Raw genomic sequence first — 21,389 nt, forward strand, 5'->3', positions numbered from 1 at the left:
CACATCATTTGTTACATCTGATGTAAAAACATGATTGAAAGAAAAAAAATTCACGACCTGACGAGATGTCATCCTGCACGAGTCAAATCAAACACACAACTCCAGGTTTCCTTTTTTTATTTTTACCTTTTTACAACTATGCACATTAAGTTGTTTTAATACACTTAATTTAGGATTGATCTGCAGTTTGCATATTAAGTACATTCAAACTGGCAGCTCACCAGCTCTTCTTACATCTTATTTTATTTCACCCCCAAAGAGAAAACCAGCCGATGAGCTCATTGAGTCCTCGCTGCCTCACTGATCCTGCGTCAGTTACACAGAGAAACCGTCTGAAATAAATAGAGATAACCTGATGTGTAGAGAGTTTACACAGAAACGACTGAACCGAGAAGAAAATAAAAATAACACATTTTTCCCCAGATAAAGCGGCAATTACCTGAACATGCTTATTTGAAATTACATGACAGCTGAGTGAATCTGAGTCAAATGGATAAAAATAAACATTTTCAATCACTCAAAACTAAGTAATGCGTACGTGACCTCCAATTGAAGCTTATCTCTTTTCTATTGTTATTATTTTATTTTTTTTAATTTGTTGTGGTGGTGGTGAGGACTGAAAAATTATTCAAAATTATTTCCGTGTAGCCTGGAAATGTGTAAAATCATTCTCCAGACTTTTCCAGATCTGCATGGAAACCCTGTCAGTTATTAAAGGGACAATACGTGACGTTTTCACCTCCTCCACAACAAAAAATAAAGCAAACATATATGCAGTAAACTGACAGAACTGCTGCGTCAGAGATGCTGGCTCATTTATTTTGTTTCTATTGTAAAAATGTGACTAAACTTTGGGTTAAATGTGTTTGAATTATTGCAGTTCCCACAGTTAACCAGTAGAGGCCAGTAAAACGTGCTTAAGATGAGCAGCAGGTCTGACGTGTCCTCCACAGAAGCAGGTCATTAAATGGTCAAATTAAATATCCGGCGACAGTATTTTCAGTATTTTATCTACACAAACGTCTGCAGCTAACAGGTTTAAATTCATCAGGAAATCAATCAGGGCAGCAGCGACCGTCATCGAACCGTTTCCACAATAAAAGCAGGACTTCTTGCTTCCTGATGCCGGACGCTGTCTTTCTGCGTCGACAGTTTACTGTTCAGTCCTTTTGAGGCTGGAAGCGCTCGGTGTTCTGCGGTCTCCTTCCTTCACCTGTTCGGCCTCATTCGCGGCCCTCGTGGTTGAGCGACGCCCTCTCCATCCGTCTGTACCAGTGTTTGACCTTGGTGTTCGCCATCATGTCGTCAAACGCCTGCAGGCCCTCCATCACTCTGAGGACGCCAAACACCGCCTGCAGATGGAGGGAAACAGGGATTAGTTTTAAAGCTGTTCTGTCATGAAGTCAGAGGATCATCAAACATGTCAGGAGAGACAGAAGCAGATATGTTCCCTCACCAGGTCTGCCAGGTTGGGATGATCTCCACCCATGAACTTCCTCTTCTTGCCGATGGCTGCCACCCACTCGTTGACGGCCTTGTAGAGATCCTGCCTGACGTCGTCCTGCAGGTTGTGTCTGTTGTATAAAAACAAAGGAAAGAATCAATACTTTGAGGTTCAAAATAAAAAAACTACAAGTCCCAACTACCAGAAACATTTCCACAACACAAGGGACACAGACACAGTTCTTCACACTCGCTGTGAGACAACTTCCTGTGTAACTCACCGACTCTTCAGCCTTTTGGAGATGATGAACATGGCCACAGCGCCGACATATTTGGCAAAGAAGCCTTCGAAACTACCAAACTTGCCCTCGCGCACGATGTAGTCAAAGGATGCCAGGGCCTCGCCGGTTGTCCGGTACACGTTGGGGGATATAAGATGCACGAGCCAGTCGTCGGCCCACTGACGCCACTTCATCTCCTCTCTGAGAGAAAAAACACAACGTACAATTTACATCACAGTAAAAACACAAATGACCTTCAAATCATTTAAACAGTAAAAAGTGTACTTTTCTACACACAGCCATTGGTTGACAGACACCCTTTCAAAATAAGAGTAACTAACAGTTCCAGGCTGTTTCCTGTAGCGACTGACTGACAGTAGTTTGTGTGTGAGCCGCAGGTCTGGACTTACTTCTGTATCGCCTTCTCAGGGTACAACGCCGCGGTCTCGTCCTCGCTCAGCATCAACCAGTACTTGTTGGTGTACTCCGTCACCTGCTTCCCTCTGTCGTTCGTCGCCTTCATCTCAGGGTAGCAGCGGATGATGTCAGTCATGCTCTTCTCCCTGGATGAGAAAAAAAAAAAGCTCACATTTAAAGGGTCAGTTCACCCAAATTACAGAACTATACAGTGTTCTCTTCTATGTCCAGTGCCTTATAGACATGCATGATAGCTTTGGTGTTATTTGCCTGGGAAATTTATGACAGAAACAACTGTTTTCATTATCAATTATCCTGCTGATTATTTTTAGTCCAAGGTGACGTCTTCAAATGTCTTGTTTTGTCCAACCAAGAGTCCAGGCTCATGCACACCTGCAAAACGTGTAGACAAGTGTGCAGGAGGAAAATGTCCATAGGTGAGGAGAAGAGAATTCCCACACACTGTCCTATTACTTAATAACCTTAATTAAAATGCACAACATTTAGATCCTCAGACCTTCATCGGGTAATGATGATGAGTGGTGATGAAGGTCTGAGGATCTAAATGTAATTAAATAAGGTTTATTGCTCTTAAAAGGACAGTGTGCAGGAATTCTCTCCAGTTCACCTTCGGCGTTTGTGCTTAAAAGATGATTAATTGATTCATTAATTATAAAATAGTTGCGGTTTAATTTTCTTTGTTGCATCTCTGCTGTTAACAGTGAAGTCTGAGGGTTATCCACAACACCTGAGACATTCTTTTTTAAATAGAAAGACTTATTTTTTAACAGTGTTTTAATATTTTATTTCAATCCTTTCAGCTCCAGAAACTAAATTATAATCATCTCCAGTGTACAGCAGTGGAGGCACAAAATCTCAGAGAGATAGATCTTGAAAAAACTAAGTCAAACCAAAACTGAAAAACTATTGCGTGGCAAATATGGTAACCTTACCTTTTACTGGTCACATTATAATAACCCAGGAAAAACATACTTTCATACCACGTGACGGAAGCTACAACTTACTTGTTGATTAAATAAGTCTTGATGGAGCTGATGATGACAGACGAGTCGTTCAGTTGCTGCAGAATAACAAAAGAGAGAAAAGAAAAAGACATGAAGGGTTTCTCTGAGGTTAACTGCACATTTATGGAGAAAAAATGAAATAAAAAAGAGAATAATTTCTAAATTACAATGGAAAAAAATCCTCATCAAACCTCCGAGTTAAGGAGGTGGAGAAAAGGTTTTTACCTCAGTTAGGGCTGCACAATACCGCAATTTTCGATTGAACATGTCACAACACACTGTTATAAATGAAGTATTGTGAGATTATATTTCTTTTCAGAGAAAATGCAAAACTTAGCATTCCCACTAAAATCATGACTCATAGCACTCGCAGTATCTCTCAAAATAATCACAATATGATTTTTTCCCCACATATCACGCAGCCATAGTTTTAACCACACGAAAGCTGGTGTTAGTTTCAGCTAGTTCCTCTGTGTCAGTGTGAGGTGACTTTAGTGTCAGCAATAGTAGAATTACAGTAACATTTTTAAACTTTATCTGAGGTGAAGAGACTCCAGTAGAGGGGGAACATGATGGCAGGTATCAGGTGTCTTACCACGTCTTCATTCACCATCAGGATGGGCACTTTTCTGTAGGTGGACCACTTGATCTCCTGCCTCATCACCGGGTTCACCTCCACGATCTCGTACGGCAGCCCGTGGTAGTCCAGGAAGGCTCGCACCTTGCTGCAGAACGGGCAGGTCTTGTACTGGTACAGAGTCAACTTCAGACCTCCTTCTGGGGCCTGGAACGAGACGGCAGAAGAGAGACGATCCAACATTAAAGGTCCAGTGTGTGGATGTAAGGGGATGTATTAGCAGAGATGGAATGTAATATAATAAGTATGTTTTCTTTAGTGTATAATCACCTGAAAATAAGAACTGTTGTGTTTTCGTTACCATAAATTGAGACATTTATAAGGAGCAGGTCCTCATCTAGGCAGATTGCCATGTTGCACTGGCATGTTTCTATAGAAGCCCAGAAAGGACAAACCAAACACTGGCTTTAGATAGGGACATTTGTGTTTTCATGTTGGCCACCGTAGTTGGCTGCCTCCAAAGCATTGGAAATTACATCTATTTCTTTAACGTGAAACTGCTTTATTCTGTGTTTTTACTGATTTAAATCACCTGGTCTGTTTGTTTTAGAGAGGAAGAGACTTCTGTGGATAATTCGGCTACTGTTAAACATCTAAATCTTAAGTTATCAGAGAAAAAAGGTGACCTTACATTAGCAGGTGCTGGGGTAATGGCCTGTCTCCAACTTGCCAAACGGACAAATACTGATTTGTAACGTGAGACTGCTTTATTCAGTGTTTTTACTGCTTTAAATCAGGTTACCGGTTTGGTGGCGTAGCGCCAAATTCTGGGCCCAATGCAACACTCTCTGTGGGCCCCATGACATTCCTCTCTTGATCCATGGATCCATGTCCCTCTGGGTTTTTTTTGTCAAGTCACTTTGCCCTTTTCCCCTGGAACCCCGACTTCCCTTTCTTGGGGAAAGCAGTCACTAGCCCCTTTTACACTACCTGTTCAAGGCGGAAATATGGCAACGTTATGTGGTAGTTACTGCCGAAACGATGTCTGTATAAACAGGACAGCCAGCAGGACGGGATCATAGGCAGCATGGGTGTGATGTTTTGACGACATGTTTTGTGTGAGATACATCGCCAGAGATTTAACAAGTAGCTGTTAGCAGTTAGCGGCTAACTTAAAGAAGAACAGCGGCCGATAATGTCTGCAAATTGGGAAAACAGTGAGGTCCAGGAGCTCAGTCGCCATATAACAGAGATGGTAAATGATTGTAATTGTCATGTGACTGTCTATAAAGCACTGTAGACACGTATGTTACATGTCACACTTGTCATGCCTCTTTTGATTCAGCGAAGTCGGGATGCCGTCTATAATTTTTCACAGGAGCGGCATGATGCAGTGTCCGTTTGGTTCTGTCTAAAACTGCAAAGGAAGCATGGACGAATCCAAGTGCAACTGTGGACTAAACCATTTGGCGCCTTTAAGGGGTGAGAAGGTTCTCAGAGAGCTTCCACTAGTTTTCTATAAAGAGTTCTCTTTAAACTGATTCATACAGCCAGTTTTACTTTAGTTATGGCACAAATGAATTAGAAATAAAAAGGCTGCAAACAAAACCAAACATTTTTTAACCCATTTCAAGGGCCCCTATCCCACTGGGGCCCTGAGTAATCAGTCCCCCCCCGCCCCCCCGCCCCCCCCACGACGACGCCCCTGTTCAAATGTTTTACTTGAGTGGAAGCAGAAAATGTTAGCAGCAAATATTAAGTATCACCAGAGAAAATACTAACATAAGAGGATTGATTATTGATGCATTAATGTGTTCATCACTTTAATGTTGCAGCTGATAAAGGTGGAGCTCATTTTAATTACTTTATATATTACTGGGTTTATTGTATCTGTAATTATTTATAATAATTTATGAGTTAATTTATATTTTGCATTATTTAAAAATTGAATCTGTTAAGTAACTTATGCTGTCAAAATGTAATGGAGTAAAAGCACAATATTTCTCAGAGATGTAATGGAGTATAAGTATAAAGTAAAATGGAAATACTCAGGTACTGTAATAGTGTGTTGTATTCAGGTGACCCTGTCTGCACACATGAAGTTAGGTAACAAAGGAAAACAGCCACCGGAGATCAGCGGGACACCGGCGGACACTGTGACCGCTCAGCGGCTCAGGTGAGCGGACTCACCTTGGTCTCCTCCTCGGCCAGGTGCTGCTGGAGCCTGAACTTCACAGTATGGTACAAACCCAGACCTCCACCGAGCAGGACGGCACAGCCCAGCACCCTGCGGCTTCCTCCTCCTGTCCGCAGGGAGGACAGCAGCTTGGAGCGGTACCCGGTCCCGCCGGTACCGTACGCCCTCCTGGACCCGCGTGCGCTCACATTCCCCAGCAGGTAGGAGACAGTACCGGGCCGACGGGCGGCCGGAGACTCCAAGATACTCCAACCGACCTTACACAGGGCTCTGGTACAGGCGGCCGCCATGCTGCTTTTACATAAAGTCCCAGAGTGCACTGCGAGGGAGGAAATTAACGGGCTTTGTTGCCCTGGGTCAGGCCTGTCAGGCTGTGTGCAGGCAAACAGGCTCCAGGGCCGTGCAAAATCTGGGGCCCAACGTCCCCCCTGAGGCCTAAATCCTGAACCCTTACAGATCCAACTCACATCACCTGGTAAGTGCTTCAGTGCAAGAGACTACAAGGACTTTATACATCAGAGTGGCACATATGACGAGGTCTACTGCGTAAAACGTCAAAGCCATGTCACTTTTTCGGGGATAGAAAACAGAGGGTCCTTTAGCATGTATTTAACATGTTGGGATTATAATTTTGCCAAGTTTGAATGCTATTATCTCTTGTTAAACAAACGTCTGTTTTACTTACATGTCTCATGACAGTTTTGTGACCTTGCCTGAGCCTGAGTGTTTGCAGGCATTGCTAGCTACAGCTGTTATATATTATTTTTATATTTTACTTATGTATTTCATTTTATTTCAGGATTTTTAGCAGTGACTGGCAGCTCTATAGCTCACTGTTGGTTAGTCAGTCTTTCTTGGGGGCAAAAATGTCCCCGCACTTTGGTGGCCACAGTTTTTTGGCTAGGAGGCTGAAATTTGGCATGAAGGTCAAGGTTATTAATAAGAATAATAATAATAGTAATAATAATAGTGTGTGCATGTGTGAAAGTGTGTTTTTGTGATCATGCCAGTTGGCTTGAAGGGGCTTGTTTAGATTGAAAGTATATATTTTCTATTTTTACTTTTTATTTATTGATTTTTTTTAATGTATTTTATTTTTAATATAAAAAGTCTGTATTTTCTAATTATTCCTATTTATTTATTTTCTTATTCTATTTTATTTCACTCTTATATTATTAAAAGTATATATTTTTATTATTTTATTTCCCTATTTATTTATTTTTATTTATTTATTTATTATATTATTTATATATTATATTTATAATTGAAGTATGTATTTTTTTTTACATTTTTTTAATTCATTTATTTTCGATTTTATATATTGATTTAATATTTATATTTTATATAAAATTAAAATTATATGTTTTTTGCATTTAGTTTTGAGTTTAATATATAATAAGAATATATTTAATGTATTTTTGATTTTATTCATAAATGTGGTATGTATTTTTACATGTATCTTTATTTATTTATTTTCGATTTTATTAACTTATTTATGTCTATATTTTATATTTAATTAAAAGTATATATTTTTCGTGTTTACTTCTGAGTTTTTGTATATAATAATAAGTATGTATTTATTTTTGATTTATTTTTTATTTCATTTACTTTATTCTATTTTATTCTAAAAACTATTTTTTAAACTTAATTGCATTTTTTAAACTTTATATTTTTTGTTTTTAGTTTTTATTATATTTTAGAGAGTATGTATATTTATTCATTTTTATTTATTCATGTATTTATCGTTTATATTTTTACATAATTAAAAGTATTTGTTTTTAGTATTTAGTTTTTATTCTATATATAAGAAGGTATTTTATATATTTATTTTTTAATTTATCTCACTTATCTGATTTTTTATGTATAAAAAGTATGTATTTTTATTATTTTTATCTATTTGCATTTTATCTTACTGTAGTTTATCATTTTTTATCTAATTATCCAAGTAACTTTTGAATATATTTCTATATATAATTGAAAGTATGTATGTTCATTTATTTTATGTTTATTAATTTATTGTTTATTGTTTATTTTTTGTATTTAGTTTTGATTTGCATGTATTATTAAAATAATCTATTTCTTATGTAATTAAAAGTATGTAATAAAAGTATGTATTATTATTTATTATTTGCATTTTCTCTTTATTTTATTTTTTTAAACTTAAAAGTATGTATTTTTATTGATATTATTAATTATTTGCATTTTATCTTTATTTTATTTTTTTAGACTTAAAAGTATGTATTTTTATTAATATTATTTATTATTTGCATTTTATCTTTATTTAATTATTTTTTTTAGACTTAAAAATATGTATTTTTATTGATATTATTAATTATTTGCATTTTATCTTTATTTTATTTTTTAGACTTAAAAGTATGTATTTTTAATATTTTTATTTATTATTTGCATTTTATCTTTATTTCATTATTTTTTTTAGACTTAAAAGTATGTATTTTTATTGATATTATTAATTATTTGCATTTTATCTTTATTTTATTTTTTTAGACTTAAAAGTATGTATTTTTAATATTTTTATTTATTATTTGCATTTTCTCTTTATTTCATTATTTTTTTAGACTTAAAAGTATGTATTTTTATTAATATTATTTATTATTTGCATTTTATCTTTATTTCATTATTTTTTTTAGACTTAAAAGTATGTATTTTTTATTGATATTATTAATTATTTGCATTTTATCTTTATTTTATTTTTTAGACTTAAAAGTATGTATTTTTATTAATATTATTTATTATTTGTATTTTATCTTTATTTCTATTATTTTTTTAGACTTAAAAGTATGTATTTTTATTATTTGTATTTATTATTTGGATTGTATCTTTATTTTAATATTTCTTTAGACCTAAAAGTATGTTGTTTTTTTGTTATTTTTATTTATTATTTGCATTTTATCTTTATTTTATTATTTTTCTAGACTTAAAAGTATGTATTTTTTATGTATTTATCTTAGTTTTTTTTAATGTATCTATTTTATTTGGGGTTTTTATGTAATGAAAATATGCACTTTTATCATTTTTTATGTATTTGCACTCTTATCTTATTCTTCTTTATTATTTTTAAAAATTAAAAGTATGTATTAAAAATGAACACATGAATGGTGTGTTCAAGAGCGTCAGTGTCGCCTCCGCATCTCTTGACGTGTGTTGCGTTCATGAGCGTCGTTGTTCCGAGATGCTGCTCTCCTCCTGTCTGTGACCGCCGCAGCAGCAGCAGCAGCAGCAGCAGCGTCTTGTCTTCAGTGCGGAGATTCCCCACAAGCAGCATCCATTAAAGCATCAGTGTTACCCTGCTCAATCAGACACATCTTCCCCGGGACTGACCACTCCTCGCTGGGATGTCGTCGTCGAGCCTCGGCGCGGATCTAGTCGTGAGAGCCGCCGCTGGAGGAGACTTTCCCGTGGTGTTTTTCTGACGGGAAGGAGGGGAGCGGAGCTGCGATGGATGAAGGCAGGAGGAGACAAATAAAATTTTGATAATCGCTGGGTTTAGCCTGCTAGCAGCCTGCTAACGTTAGCAGCTAGCCGTGGGTTGTTTTTTTCCACCTCCCCGTTCACTCCACCGAGGTGCTGTTTTCCTCCGCCAACAAACACTCCTTCATTTCTTCTTTTATGATGGATGTGGAGACATGTTGGAGCCGCTGAGGACATTTCTCTCAAGGATAAAGAGCTGTCTACGAGCCTCTCAGCGGAGTTAGCTCACACCATTTTTTATTCATCATCATTTGTCCTTATTTTATTTTTTATTCATCTCTGGCTCATCCGTGAAGATGCTGGCAGAGGAGGAGTGTGTGTAACGGTGAACCTGAACTCGCATGGACACACACTCCATGAAGGTCATGATACTGAGAGAATGATCATGCTGGAAAAACAGGTAAGAAAAAAAAAACACCAGTGAAGTCACTGGGTTCATATTTAAAATGCACACCTGAGCTCATTAGCATACGTGTGTGGTAATTAGGGCGTTAATTAAATCTCATATCTCAGCCTGAATCTGATCACACTGAGGATGTGAGCATTAAATTTTCAGGTGATCAATACCTTTTCCAATGGCACACATTTCCCATCACTCCCAGCTCTCTGCTGAAAGCTCTCCCACTGGGTCTCCTGCTGCTATTTGTTTTTAGTCACACAGCTATGGAGTCTGGCATTGTGCTGATTTTTTATTTGCAGTTTCACAGTATTTCACTTTACTTTGATTTTTGTGTTTTGTATCATTTTAAAGGCTGCAGTCATTTTGATTTTTTGTCCATATAACACTGAATAATGCCAGTCACAAGCTCCCAGAGCCCAAAGTGACACATTTTTCATTATTTTCTTTCACCAACAGTATTAAAAAAACAAAATATATTCAATTTACAATCATATAAAGCAGAGAAAAGCAGGAAATAATCAGATTAAGAAGGTGAAACCAACATGAGACCACTTGGCTTATTGTCTGTTAATTATGTAACCATTTAATCAAATTCTTTAAATTAATTTTTATGTGTTTCAGCACGACTTATCTTAAGATATAAATGCCTGTAATGCTTTATTTGTTTTTTATTTAACATTTGTGTGACAAACTAACTTTTTAATCCTGGATGGAAATTTGGGTTTCACAGCAGCACAGTCAAGAGACCAGAAAGAGGTCAGTTTGGCTTTGTGGTGATTTTTGACTCTGAGTGTAACAGTATTTTCATATTGATTATATATTTGTGTCTTTTATCATTTCAAGGCTGAATTTTTTTAATCGATTTGTCCATAAAATGTTAGAAAAAATGCCAATAGCAGTCTTTAGTTTCATTATTTTCTGTCACCAAGAGTCTAAAAACCAAAATATATTCAGTTTACAATCATATAAAACAGAATAAAAGCAGGAAATAATCACATGTGAGAAGCTGAATCCAACATGAGACGACTTGGCTTATTGTCTTTATAAATTATGTAACCACTTAATTGATTTTCTTTTTTTTGTCAATAGATTTTCTGTGTTTTAGCACTACTTACCTGCAGATAGAAATGCCTGTAATGCTTCATTTGTTTTGTATTTAACATTTGCCTGACAAACTTAGACGTAGACGTTAATCCTGCGTGGAAATTTGGGTTCAATCAAGACACCAAAAAGAGGTCAGTTCAGTTCGAAACTAATCTGTGTGAAACAATTAGTGTATCTGTTGATTAGTTTGTTTAAAAAAAATTACATTAAAAAATCACAATTTTTAAAAATTGGGGTTGTAACTTGCAATTCTTTTATTATCTTTTTTTTTCAGTATGTGGATTTTTTACAATTAATTCACTAGAAATATTGTGAAAAATGTCAATAACAGGTTCCAACTATCCACAAATTAAATAAAACTGAGGAAATTAGGACCCGAGAAGCTGTAATTAGAAGAATTTTGGCATTTGAGCTCCACATTTTTGTATCGTGATTGTTGGCAATAAATTTCCTGTCAGTTGATGAAACAATACATCAACTAATCCATACATAAATAAAGCGATTAAGCATTTGAGTCGTGTATCATGTAAAAAACCCCCCATTTATATCACTGTAAATTGAATATATTAGTTTCTGTTCCTTTGTTTGTTTGTTTTTACAGTAGGTGATGGGGTGGGGAAGGAAATCGATACACAACATAGTATAGCAATATTTTGCGTGGCAATACTGTATCGATACACAAGCACCAAGAATGTTTTTTAATGTATTTAACGTTTTTTAAAAAATTATTAATATTGCAAATGCAAATTAAACTTTGGGTCACCAGCTAGAATAATAAAATAAATTAATTTTTTTAGTTCCCTACATAAATTGTGCTGCAATAAAAATTATTTTAGTGAGATAAACAGACTGAAAACTTTATCGTATTAGGTAAAACAGATGTTGACAGAGTTTGGGGACATAACTTACAGTTGTAAAAAGGTAATAAATAACAATATATGTCATCACAATACTCAGCATGTTGCAAAAGATTTAAAATTGTAATAATATCGTGACTTAAGTATCGTGATAATATCGTATCGTGGGGACTCTGGTGATTCACACCCTCAGTGCATGGGACACATTAAGACATTTGATATTGTGATAACATATTTTTGGGATCTTGTGATGAAGATTCTTCATAATTTTTGACATTTTATGATTTATTGACAATGGAAATATTTGTTAGATACAATCATAAAATAACAGAAGTGGAGGGGGGGAAATCATTACAGTGTAGTATCGCGATATAGAAAAATAAATTGCTTTTTTAGTTCACTAGTTAAATTTTGGAAACAATTATATTATTTTCATTTTTAATTCTGTTAAACTTTTTCTTCTGGGACATAATTTTGAGTCGAGAAGAAGAAATAAATTGCAATATATCGCGATATATGTCATCGCAATACTCAGCATATCGCAAGTATCATGATAATATCGTATTATGGGGCCTCTGGTGATTCACACCCCTGTAAAATAAGAATAAAACAATATTCACTGGAAAATGCTGTAAACAAACATGTAAATCCTTATGCGTTGCTGTATAAATTCTTAAATGAATATTGTCCAAAAAGGGTGTAAAATAGTGCTGAAATTATCATTAGTTTTCCTCTTATTTCATCTCATTATAAACAGACTATTTTTGGGTTTTTAGTACTTGGTCAGACAAAAATAAGCAATTAAAAGACGTCACTTTTGGCTCTGGGAACTCACAGCGAGCATTTTATTTTTATTTTCTCACATTTTAACAGCTAAACAATGAATTGGTTAATTGAAGAAATACTCAATAAATGAAAATATGGTGTCACTCTCTAAAGATAAACTGGTGTTTGCAGACCGGAAGCTCTTGAGTAAACGTCCTCCAGTCAGCTGAGCTCTGAACGTCCTCTGTCCAAGAACTGTGGGAGGTCACGGGGGGGGTTGGGGGGGTTTGGTGGGGGGGGTTACTTCCTCCCGTTTACTTGCACAGCAGCATCAATGACCATAAACAACAAAAGCCGACACATCAATAATACATCAGAGCGTCAGAGATGAGAGGAGCAGAGGTCTTGTGTTGATGATCGGGAAACTCTTAGTCAATTAATCCATTAGTCACTCAGCAGGAAATGAATCAATTCCTATTAATTGTTTGATATTGATTCATCGTTTCTACGTGGAGGGTCTTCAGGTGAAGTGGAAAATCTGGAGTTTGAAGTCGCTGTGAGTGTGTTTGTGTGGGTGTACTCTGCGTCTTTCCCAGTGCATGCTGGGAGTAGGTGGTTGTAGAAAACAGAAGGATGAATTGTGATTTATTCAGTTAAAATAACCCCAAAACGTTTGTTTACTGCTCATAATATTTACTAAATATTATATATTTGTACTTTATTTGCCTGATATTCTGTTTCTCCATATTGTTAGATTCCTGTTGCTTCTGTCTGCTCTGTACACGACATGTTATTTGCATTCACATACTTGCTCTGACCATATTAGCGGCCTCATTTATGACAGGCATTTGTCCGAATCTGCCATTTTAACCACAGAATTTTTTTTTATTTAGATAATTTTTACATGTGTGTAGAATAAAACTTGGTTGACATTTTTATTACAATATTAATTTGGAAATAGACACGTTTTATTGAGCCAAGTATGTGCGACTCCTCTACGATAGGTGGAGATATGCCCCCTTTCAGCTTGTTAGTATTGGACCTTTTTCCTGTTGACCTATTACGTCACAGACCAAACAATGGACAAACAAGTTAGCTACGGTTAGCTAGCCGCTAACTGCTACCGTGGTGGACAACTTTACAGCTCTGTACATTTGGTCCGTCCAAAAAGTCACGGCTCTGGATGTAGATTTCTCCATGTTGTTACCGGCTTCTTCTTCTCTTACACATTTAATGCTATTGGACTTCCGGGTCAAAGCCCGGGGCGGAAACTGTGGAGCATGCTCAGAGCGCCTCGGCCAGTTTGGGTCTGATTGACTGTATACATGCAGGAGGAATTTAACTCACAATCACGTGATCTGGGTGTGTTAGTCCGACTTTGAGAAATTCGATTCAGTATGATTTCAGTCCGGTTTTAGTCGGAGCAACACAATAAATTGATTTTCTTTAATGTCATGTGAACATATTGATTGTAGCACCAGATTCTTTATGTGTCAAACAAAAACTCTAGATAATATAATAAAGCAGTTTCATGATACAAACCAGTGTTTCTTCTAAGCCAGGTGTAGGAAACTTTTTAATTTCCATTTATTATTGTTGTAGCACTAAAGTGATTCTTACATTTCCAAGTGTATAAATGTGAAGCCTATACGCTGAATAAAAAAATGTTTTAACATCTCATCAGCCATGTGCGTCATTAGCCCTTTTTAAATAGAAATTGTGCAAATTTGCAGGAAAGCCCAATCAGTCTTTTTTCAGCATTGGCNCAGTGGCTCGCACGTGCGGCGTCATCAACAGCTCCTCCCACAAGTCATCAACAGCCCCTCCCGTTTTGGAAGGCCATCTCGGTCTTTTTAAGCTAAAAGGGTTCCACCAATATGTCTACCCTACGAGGGGGAAAATTGGGCACCTCGGATCAACTCGCCAATCCGGCTCTGTGTGTCTAAACGCTCGCAGCTTGCCGGCACAATGGCCCAACATTCACCGAAAATCTGGCAGTGTAAAAGGGGCTATATGTTTACGGCCTGGCGCCTTTTCCTGAAGTTTGCCGAATCTTCATAGCGATGGCTAAGCTTGAGTCTCCTTAGTGAGGCTAGCTATTTATTCCAAATCCAAAAAAGTAAATTTCTTGGAGAAAGATAGAGAATTTCATAGTGGCATACATGGCAGCGCAACATGGTGATCTCCGTAGACAAGGACATGCTCCCATTGTAGATATAAACGTCTCATTCTAAGGTAACGAAAACACAACAAATCTTATTTCAGGTGATTATACACTAAAGAAAACATACTTATTATATCATATTCCATTTCTGCCAATATATCCCCTGAACCCAACACTGGACCTTTAAGGGTTAGTTTTTAAATTACAGCTGGCACAGAATCATTAATTTGGACCACAGAAATTTGCAACACCAAAAGATAATAAGATTACTACTACTGATCATTTGAGAAATGGAGACGGAATAATATAATTCAGTGTCTGAGAACAATGTTTTTGTTCTTCTCTCTGTTGTCTTTATTATCTGGTAACCACTCACATTTATCTTGTGGTCCCTTCAGGGTTTTTGGAAACCACCGTTATAGATCACTATGGAGATATTTCATAGATGATTTATGGCCTGTGAGAGACAAAGACAGGTTTTTAAAAATCACAAGAACTGAGATGATGATGCACTCGAGACGTAGCTCAGTCACGTCACGTAAACGGGAATAATAAATCAGTCCTTAAGAGTGAAATTCAAGCTGCCAACGTGGACGTGAGCTCCGTCCACAGAAAGATGGACTCACTATGATCATTTATGTTCCTCTTTTTGTCTGTTTGGCGTTAAAAAATCGCAGATCTGCCAGTTTGAAATATGAAATAATAAAGTGAAATATTTTTAAACAGGCAGTTTTAATACTTAACTTTATTTATCACGCTGCAAGGTTTATTTATCGTGTCAAAGGTCACCGCTGAGCTCTCTGTGTGAGATATGAGGCGTCCCACTGCCTCTGTTTAAAGGGTCTGTTTAACCTTCGCACACACACACACACACACACACACTGGATTTCACTGTAAACAACCTCTTCTTATTCTTCTTTTCTCCCCCTCCTCCTAAATCCTGTTTCCTCTCGCTGGTATTATTGATGTTTATCCTCTTTTGAGACATTTACTTGCCTTTTCTTCCCCGCACCATTGTAGGAACTGGAGATAAAGCCATACGCTTTTTCTGTTGCTCCCATTTTCTGCACGGCGCTCCAGAAACCACTCTGTTCTTGAAGCTTGACTTCACTCCAAGCATATCTGACTTCTTTGTCTGATGGAATGTGACAAGAATCAGACATTTTCTCTCCAGTTTTTAGTCTCGAGGGCCTTTCTTTCTTTCTTTCTTTTCCTTTTTTTTTTGGGAGCATTAGTTATGTGTGTATGGAGGAAGGGCCTGTCCTTGAAATGTCTTGTCAAAAGCATTTTTGTGCTGTGGAGAAATGTATGAACAGTGTTGCAGAAACGCAGGAGCGCTGTAACATTTGGACTTGTTGCTGAGACTGTTTTGCTCTGCTTACTCGGTTCATCGTCAGCAGTTTGTTGAGCTCTAATTTGTTTTCCTTTAAGGCCCGACTGTCCACGTTTGTAATTTCCAAGTGACCGGATCAGATTTAGTGTGTTAGTGCTCAGACACTGTAATCATTCGCAGGCGTGTTCATGCTGAGTGAAATGAAAGTTTTCCATCCCGAGACTCTGCAGGCCAGAAACATGGAGGCTGGCTGCTGCACATTCAGGGTTTTATTTATCGATTACTTTTGGTTTTTGAGGTGTTTTTGTTGTTAAGGACATAAAACAAGCTGTTATTGACGTCTGTGCTCTGACACGTGAGTTGTGATGGAAAAATATGAGAGACGAATCACATTTTAGTTTCAAGAGCAGGTTAAAATCATTGGATCTCGTGATTTTTCCTGAACACACTCGAGGAAGACATCTGGCAAAAATATCAGATTCAGATTTCTGGGGTTCACAATAAATCAACTATCCTATAATCATCAGGCAGGAATGGCCTCAAAATAAAATATTGGCATTAGGACTGCTGTCAACATTAACACACATTTAGCACAGATATATCAACATAATGTTGAAAATACAATCTGTTTTAACACGACAATTATTGGGCAGTTTTCAGAGGTTATTTTTTAACCTTCTGAGCATTTATAAGCACTTGAAGGCAGCATGTTTCCCCACTTTCATATTTACTTTCTTTTTATTTTGTGAATAAATCAACATGTGACTGGAAATCATTCAAGGTTCCTTCTGCTGCAGAAATCCATCAACGACAAAAAAGTTACACCAAAGCACACAAAGTTTTGTACATTTGAGTGGAAGTATTTCAGCTTCTCTCCCTCAGAGACAGAATTGTTGTAATAAAAAGACATGAAAGGTATTAAAAAAACATTAATACAAGCAATTACAAACAATACACAGCTCTAAACTCAACATTATCATGCAGCGCTGCAGGTATGACATTTTTTTGTAGGCTAACGTGAAAGTTAGTGTCGCCATGGTCCCCTCGTCAAAAAGCCTGTGGGATAGGGATGTGCCATATCATCTCATTCACAATAATACGGTATAATTTTTAATATCATATGAAAAATTCATATCGTGATACTCACAATATTTCAGCTTGTTGACATATTGACGTCATACTGTTACCCACGGCAACAACAAGCATGGCTGAAAGTGCAAGTATTACAGACTCCACAGTGGTTCCAAAAAGAGGAGCTGCTTCAGTAGTGTGGAATAAACTGTGGCGTCCTGAATGTTTTACTTCTCAGACTCAGAGGGTACTCATTCAGCGGCTCCTCTGGCAGCAGCACAGCGTCTCTCCCTCTCCTCTCTCGCCATGTCCTTAAGTGACTTTGTCATAAACCCTTGGTGATGTAAACCTACAAAAACTCCATATATGTGACTGTGTGATAGTTGTGGTATCATAACAGCCTGTCACAGGTTACAGCGTGATGATTAGAGGAGAAATGGCAGAGCATAAAGGTCCAGGTGGAAAAAAATCAACTCAATCATTTAGGATTTCACATGAAAAAAGAACTCACCTGTTGATTTATATATATATAGATCCCAGGGGACATTTTTGTATTTGGGAGCTGTTTAAATGTGTAAGTTGTGGTAGATTTTATTTAGTTGAACTATTAATATTGTAACAGAATCTGAATCTCACTCTGAGTTACTGTTGTTCACAAACTAAAGAAATGAGAGATTTCTTCTTTAGTTTTTTCTGAATATTTGAAGCAAACTGTAAAACTAGATCACTTGTTTTGTTGCAATTCTGTGTTGTGTGTTTTTTTTTAAACTAATTTGTTAAGTCATCAAGAATATTGTTATCGCAAAAATTCCTTGAAATATTGTGATATTATTTTAGGGCCGTTTCACCTACCCGTTCTGCAAAGGATTTTTGCATTGGATTATCGCAGAAAATAAGCTCTGTGGCAAACAAATGTTTATGATACTTACAGGTTTTGTTCAGCAAGATAATCTCCACGAATGAAGACCACTTTAATGATTTTTGAAGTCTAAATACAAACACCAGAAGTGAAAAGCCAATGTTAGGTTACAAACGAGCTAAACCATGATCGCACGACTTAACATCCCTACCACAACGAGGCTGTAAAGCAGTGTTCGGCGTGATGATATTTACTTCGACTCAGTATTTGCTGACGTATGTTATGTTGTAAGACAAAATGTGGGAGTCTCTTCAGCTTGTGTTTAACCACAGACCTTATTTCAGAGCATCTGACCACAAAAACATTCAAAAAACTCACTAACTTCAAAACCAGGGAACTGAGAGTGCTAATATGCTGACAAATGTCCGGGTCATTCTTGCATCACTCTATTGGTTGGTATTTTAAGGATGTAAACTTTGACTCTGTAAAACATTTTGTATTATTTTCTGACATTTTATGGGTCAAACAATCAGTAAAGATGATAATTGGCAGATTAATATTATTATTTTTGTTTTTAATTTATCATAAGACATTGGGTTTGACACTTGTAAACTTGGAGGCAGTTACTCCACCAAAGCAGCTTTACAGTAGAACAAAAGCAGCCAGCTGTGGTGACAAAAACACAAGATAAAATCTGAGCTGGGCAAACACGGAGCTGCACGGTTCAACAGATTCTGTGTGCTGAATTTATCTGATTCCCTGTGTGTGCTGAACCTCAGAGCCTTCTTATCATGAGTCACCTGTTACATGTTGTCCTGAGAGGTGTTGTGGACGTGTTGCAGATGATGATGATGAACTGAGGTCTTGTGTACCTGCACCGCCCGTCCTGTCTTTGTCTGAGGCCACAGGAAGCAGACCTGCAGGTTACAGTCCGGCTTCCTGTCCTGGCTGGATATCTGTAGAGGAGGAAGGGAGGAGGTGGAGTGGAGGGGGAGGGGGTTGGTCTTATATAGCCCTATGAAGAGCCGGCTTTGCCTCCCTGTTTCCATGACAACGGCTCTCCTACAGTATTCAGCCGTGGGACGGCCTCTGCATCAGAAAGCAGTTCCCAGTGGTGTTTCAGGCCCTCTCACTCTTTTCCCTTCAGCTGCGCTCTCGTCTTCTTTCTTCTTCTTCGTCTTCTTCTTTTACTGTCTCTGTGTTTTTTTGAAGGCAACAGCACTTCATCTTCACTCGCTGCTGTACTCTTAAATCACGATGTCGAACATCATTTGCATGTGAATCAGGGCTGAATTCTGCCTTTGTTCTCTGTTTAAATTCCCCAAGACTACAGGCCTGGACTCGGAGCCAGCGCACACTTAAAATATTTAGACCGACTGTCCTGTGAAAATGCAAATATTAGCCGCCGAGTGAAAGAAAGAGGAGCTTTAAAATTAAATGATTGTGATGCTCTTTGCTCATTCTGCAGGATCATTGTGTTTTATTTTGCAATATATCTCCCCAAAGACTCACTAACGTAATTACGCAGCCTGCATGTTGAACTGAGCTCAGCTTAGTTTAGAACATTTGCACGATGATGAAACACAGAAGCAAAGTGGTCGCAGCAGCATGGCCTGTGTGACAGGTGCGATAAAATGAAAACCTCAGAGGCTTTCAAAAACAAAGTACAGACACGTTGTCACAGCTCTGAGGCTGTTTTTTTTTTTTCAGGTCAAGGCAATCTTACTTCCTTTCTATCACGGTTTCAGCCATTTGGGGTAAGAGCTGTGTGACCTACATACGACGAGGTTGACTGGAAATACTTCTCAGAGTTTGCAGGAGGGTGTTTGGGCCTTCAGGTTCAGTCCAGTCAGAGGGGAAAGTGTTTGTGATGGACTCCTGCTGCTGTGGGGAACCACCTGCACACAGCAGGACAAAAACAACGCAGACTCAGAACCTTCAGTTTATTGTGAAAGTAAATGTTCTGTAAAGTTTTAGTTTCTCTTCAGACACAGCCTCAGTTTAGTGCAATGTGTTTCCACGCGGCAGGAGTCTGACTGCAGGCTTTGAAAGCTCATAGTGATGAAATGTAATCGATGCAGTGAAGAGCACCTGGATGATGAAACACGAATCAAACTCGACTTTGCAGATTAAGCTTGAGCCCCTCGATATACCAGCTCCTTACAAATGGGTATCAGCAAGTGGCTGCAAACCAAGCAGCATCAGTCACACATTCGCCCCCGTAGTCTTGAGTGTACCTGGAGGACTTATACACACAATATGTCATTTCTGACACCAGGGGTCTCTCCATGTTTAGTGCAATAACTTATTTTATGTGCAATAATATGCATGAGCAGTTTTTTTTTTTATCCCATTTCACCTGCGGACATTGGAAATGAGTGTATGGCAACCACAACTGTGTTGATGTGAGTGGAACTGAGGCATTATTTTTATTAGTATGTATTACTTATTTTTCTCTATGAGCCCGGTCCTTGAGTGCACCTGAATTTCACTGTATGTCTGTACAATGACAGTAAAGAAATCTGAATCTGATGGAAACATTAACAAAAGATGGACTTTTATGATGTTGTGAAGTAGTGTGGGATCATGGGAGTTGTCATCTCTGCTGTTAAACAACCGACAATGTGACACACTGTCGGGCAGATATCAAGTTCATGGATAAGGAAATGTATTAAAGTTTTATTCACGTTATGTCCTTTCATTCTAATGTGTAAATGAGTTACGTCAGTTACCTTTACAGCTAGTGTAGCTAGTGTTATATGGCGAATTCAGTCTTGGGGTAGCCCTCTGCTGTCATCTGTGGTCAAAAAAATCATACTAAAAACAATTTTATGACCATGTTGTATGGTGTTGTAATGTTATAATGTTACCGTACGCATTAGTTTGGTGACTGGCATGAGCCTTTTGTCAAACTAGCACATCGTAGTAAACTGGATTGATACTGAAATATGTCATAATATCATCAGTTTGGTCTCTGCTGGATTACTGTGTAATTGTATGATTTACAATGACGTCATCTTTCCTTTACATACTTTCCTTTATGTTTCCCCAAATTTAGAGCAACTACAGAGACATGTATAGCTGCAGACATGTTCCCTTTGTAGTGTACATGACACGCCCCCACACACTGCACCCACTGCTTGCACAAGACAAATGTGACGGTTATCTGAACCCCGTTACAACGGGACACTGTAGTGAATAATTACGAGGCCAAACATTGCAATAATCCACTTTGTAATTCATTATAAACTAGTCCATACCCACTGAGTGCACAGTTGCCCATGTACAGTTTCACATGGTGTGTGTTTGGGATACAGGTCATAGGAAATTGCAGATTAAATAGTCAACTGAACCCATTAAGAAGAGCAATGTATTCAGACAGAGTGTTTGTGAAGTTGATAGTATGA

The 21,389-nt window shown here is 37.6% G+C and overlaps 2 protein-coding genes across 3 annotated transcripts in view; one reads left to right on the forward strand and one right to left on the reverse strand.

Moving 5' to 3' along the window:
- Window positions 1–100: 100 nt before the first annotated feature.
- On the reverse strand, window positions 101–6,265 carry ptgesl (prostaglandin E synthase 2-like). The gene is made up of 7 exons (XM_050051923.1): window positions 5,934–6,265; window positions 3,762–3,950; window positions 3,167–3,222; window positions 2,135–2,287; window positions 1,725–1,925; window positions 1,457–1,574; window positions 101–1,352 (listed from the first exon to the last, which is right to left on the reverse strand). The coding sequence occupies exons 1-7, from the start codon at window positions 6,228–6,230 to the stop codon at window positions 1,224–1,226; spliced, it is 1,143 nt and encodes a 380-aa protein (XP_049907880.1). The 5' UTR covers window positions 6,231–6,265; the 3' UTR covers window positions 101–1,223.
- Window positions 6,266–9,070: 2,805 nt separating this feature from the next.
- The window catches only part of ralgds (ral guanine nucleotide dissociation stimulator), a 98,307-nt gene continuing 85,988 nt past the window's right edge, over window positions 9,071–21,389 (forward strand). Inside the window, exon 1 of one of the 2 annotated variants that reach the window (XM_050050210.1) lies at window positions 9,071–9,829. In XM_050050210.1, the coding sequence (XP_049906167.1) occupies window positions 9,575–9,829 (255 nt within the window). In that variant the 5' untranslated portion in view covers window positions 9,071–9,574. The remainder of the gene's footprint in view (window positions 9,830–21,389) is intronic. The other variant, XM_050050208.1, reaches the window with a different exon arrangement.

Source organism: Epinephelus moara, chromosome 8, assembly GCF_006386435.1.
Source record: "Epinephelus moara isolate mb chromosome 8, YSFRI_EMoa_1.0, whole genome shotgun sequence".
Taxonomy (NCBI): Eukaryota; Metazoa; Chordata; class Actinopteri; order Perciformes; family Serranidae; genus Epinephelus; species Epinephelus moara.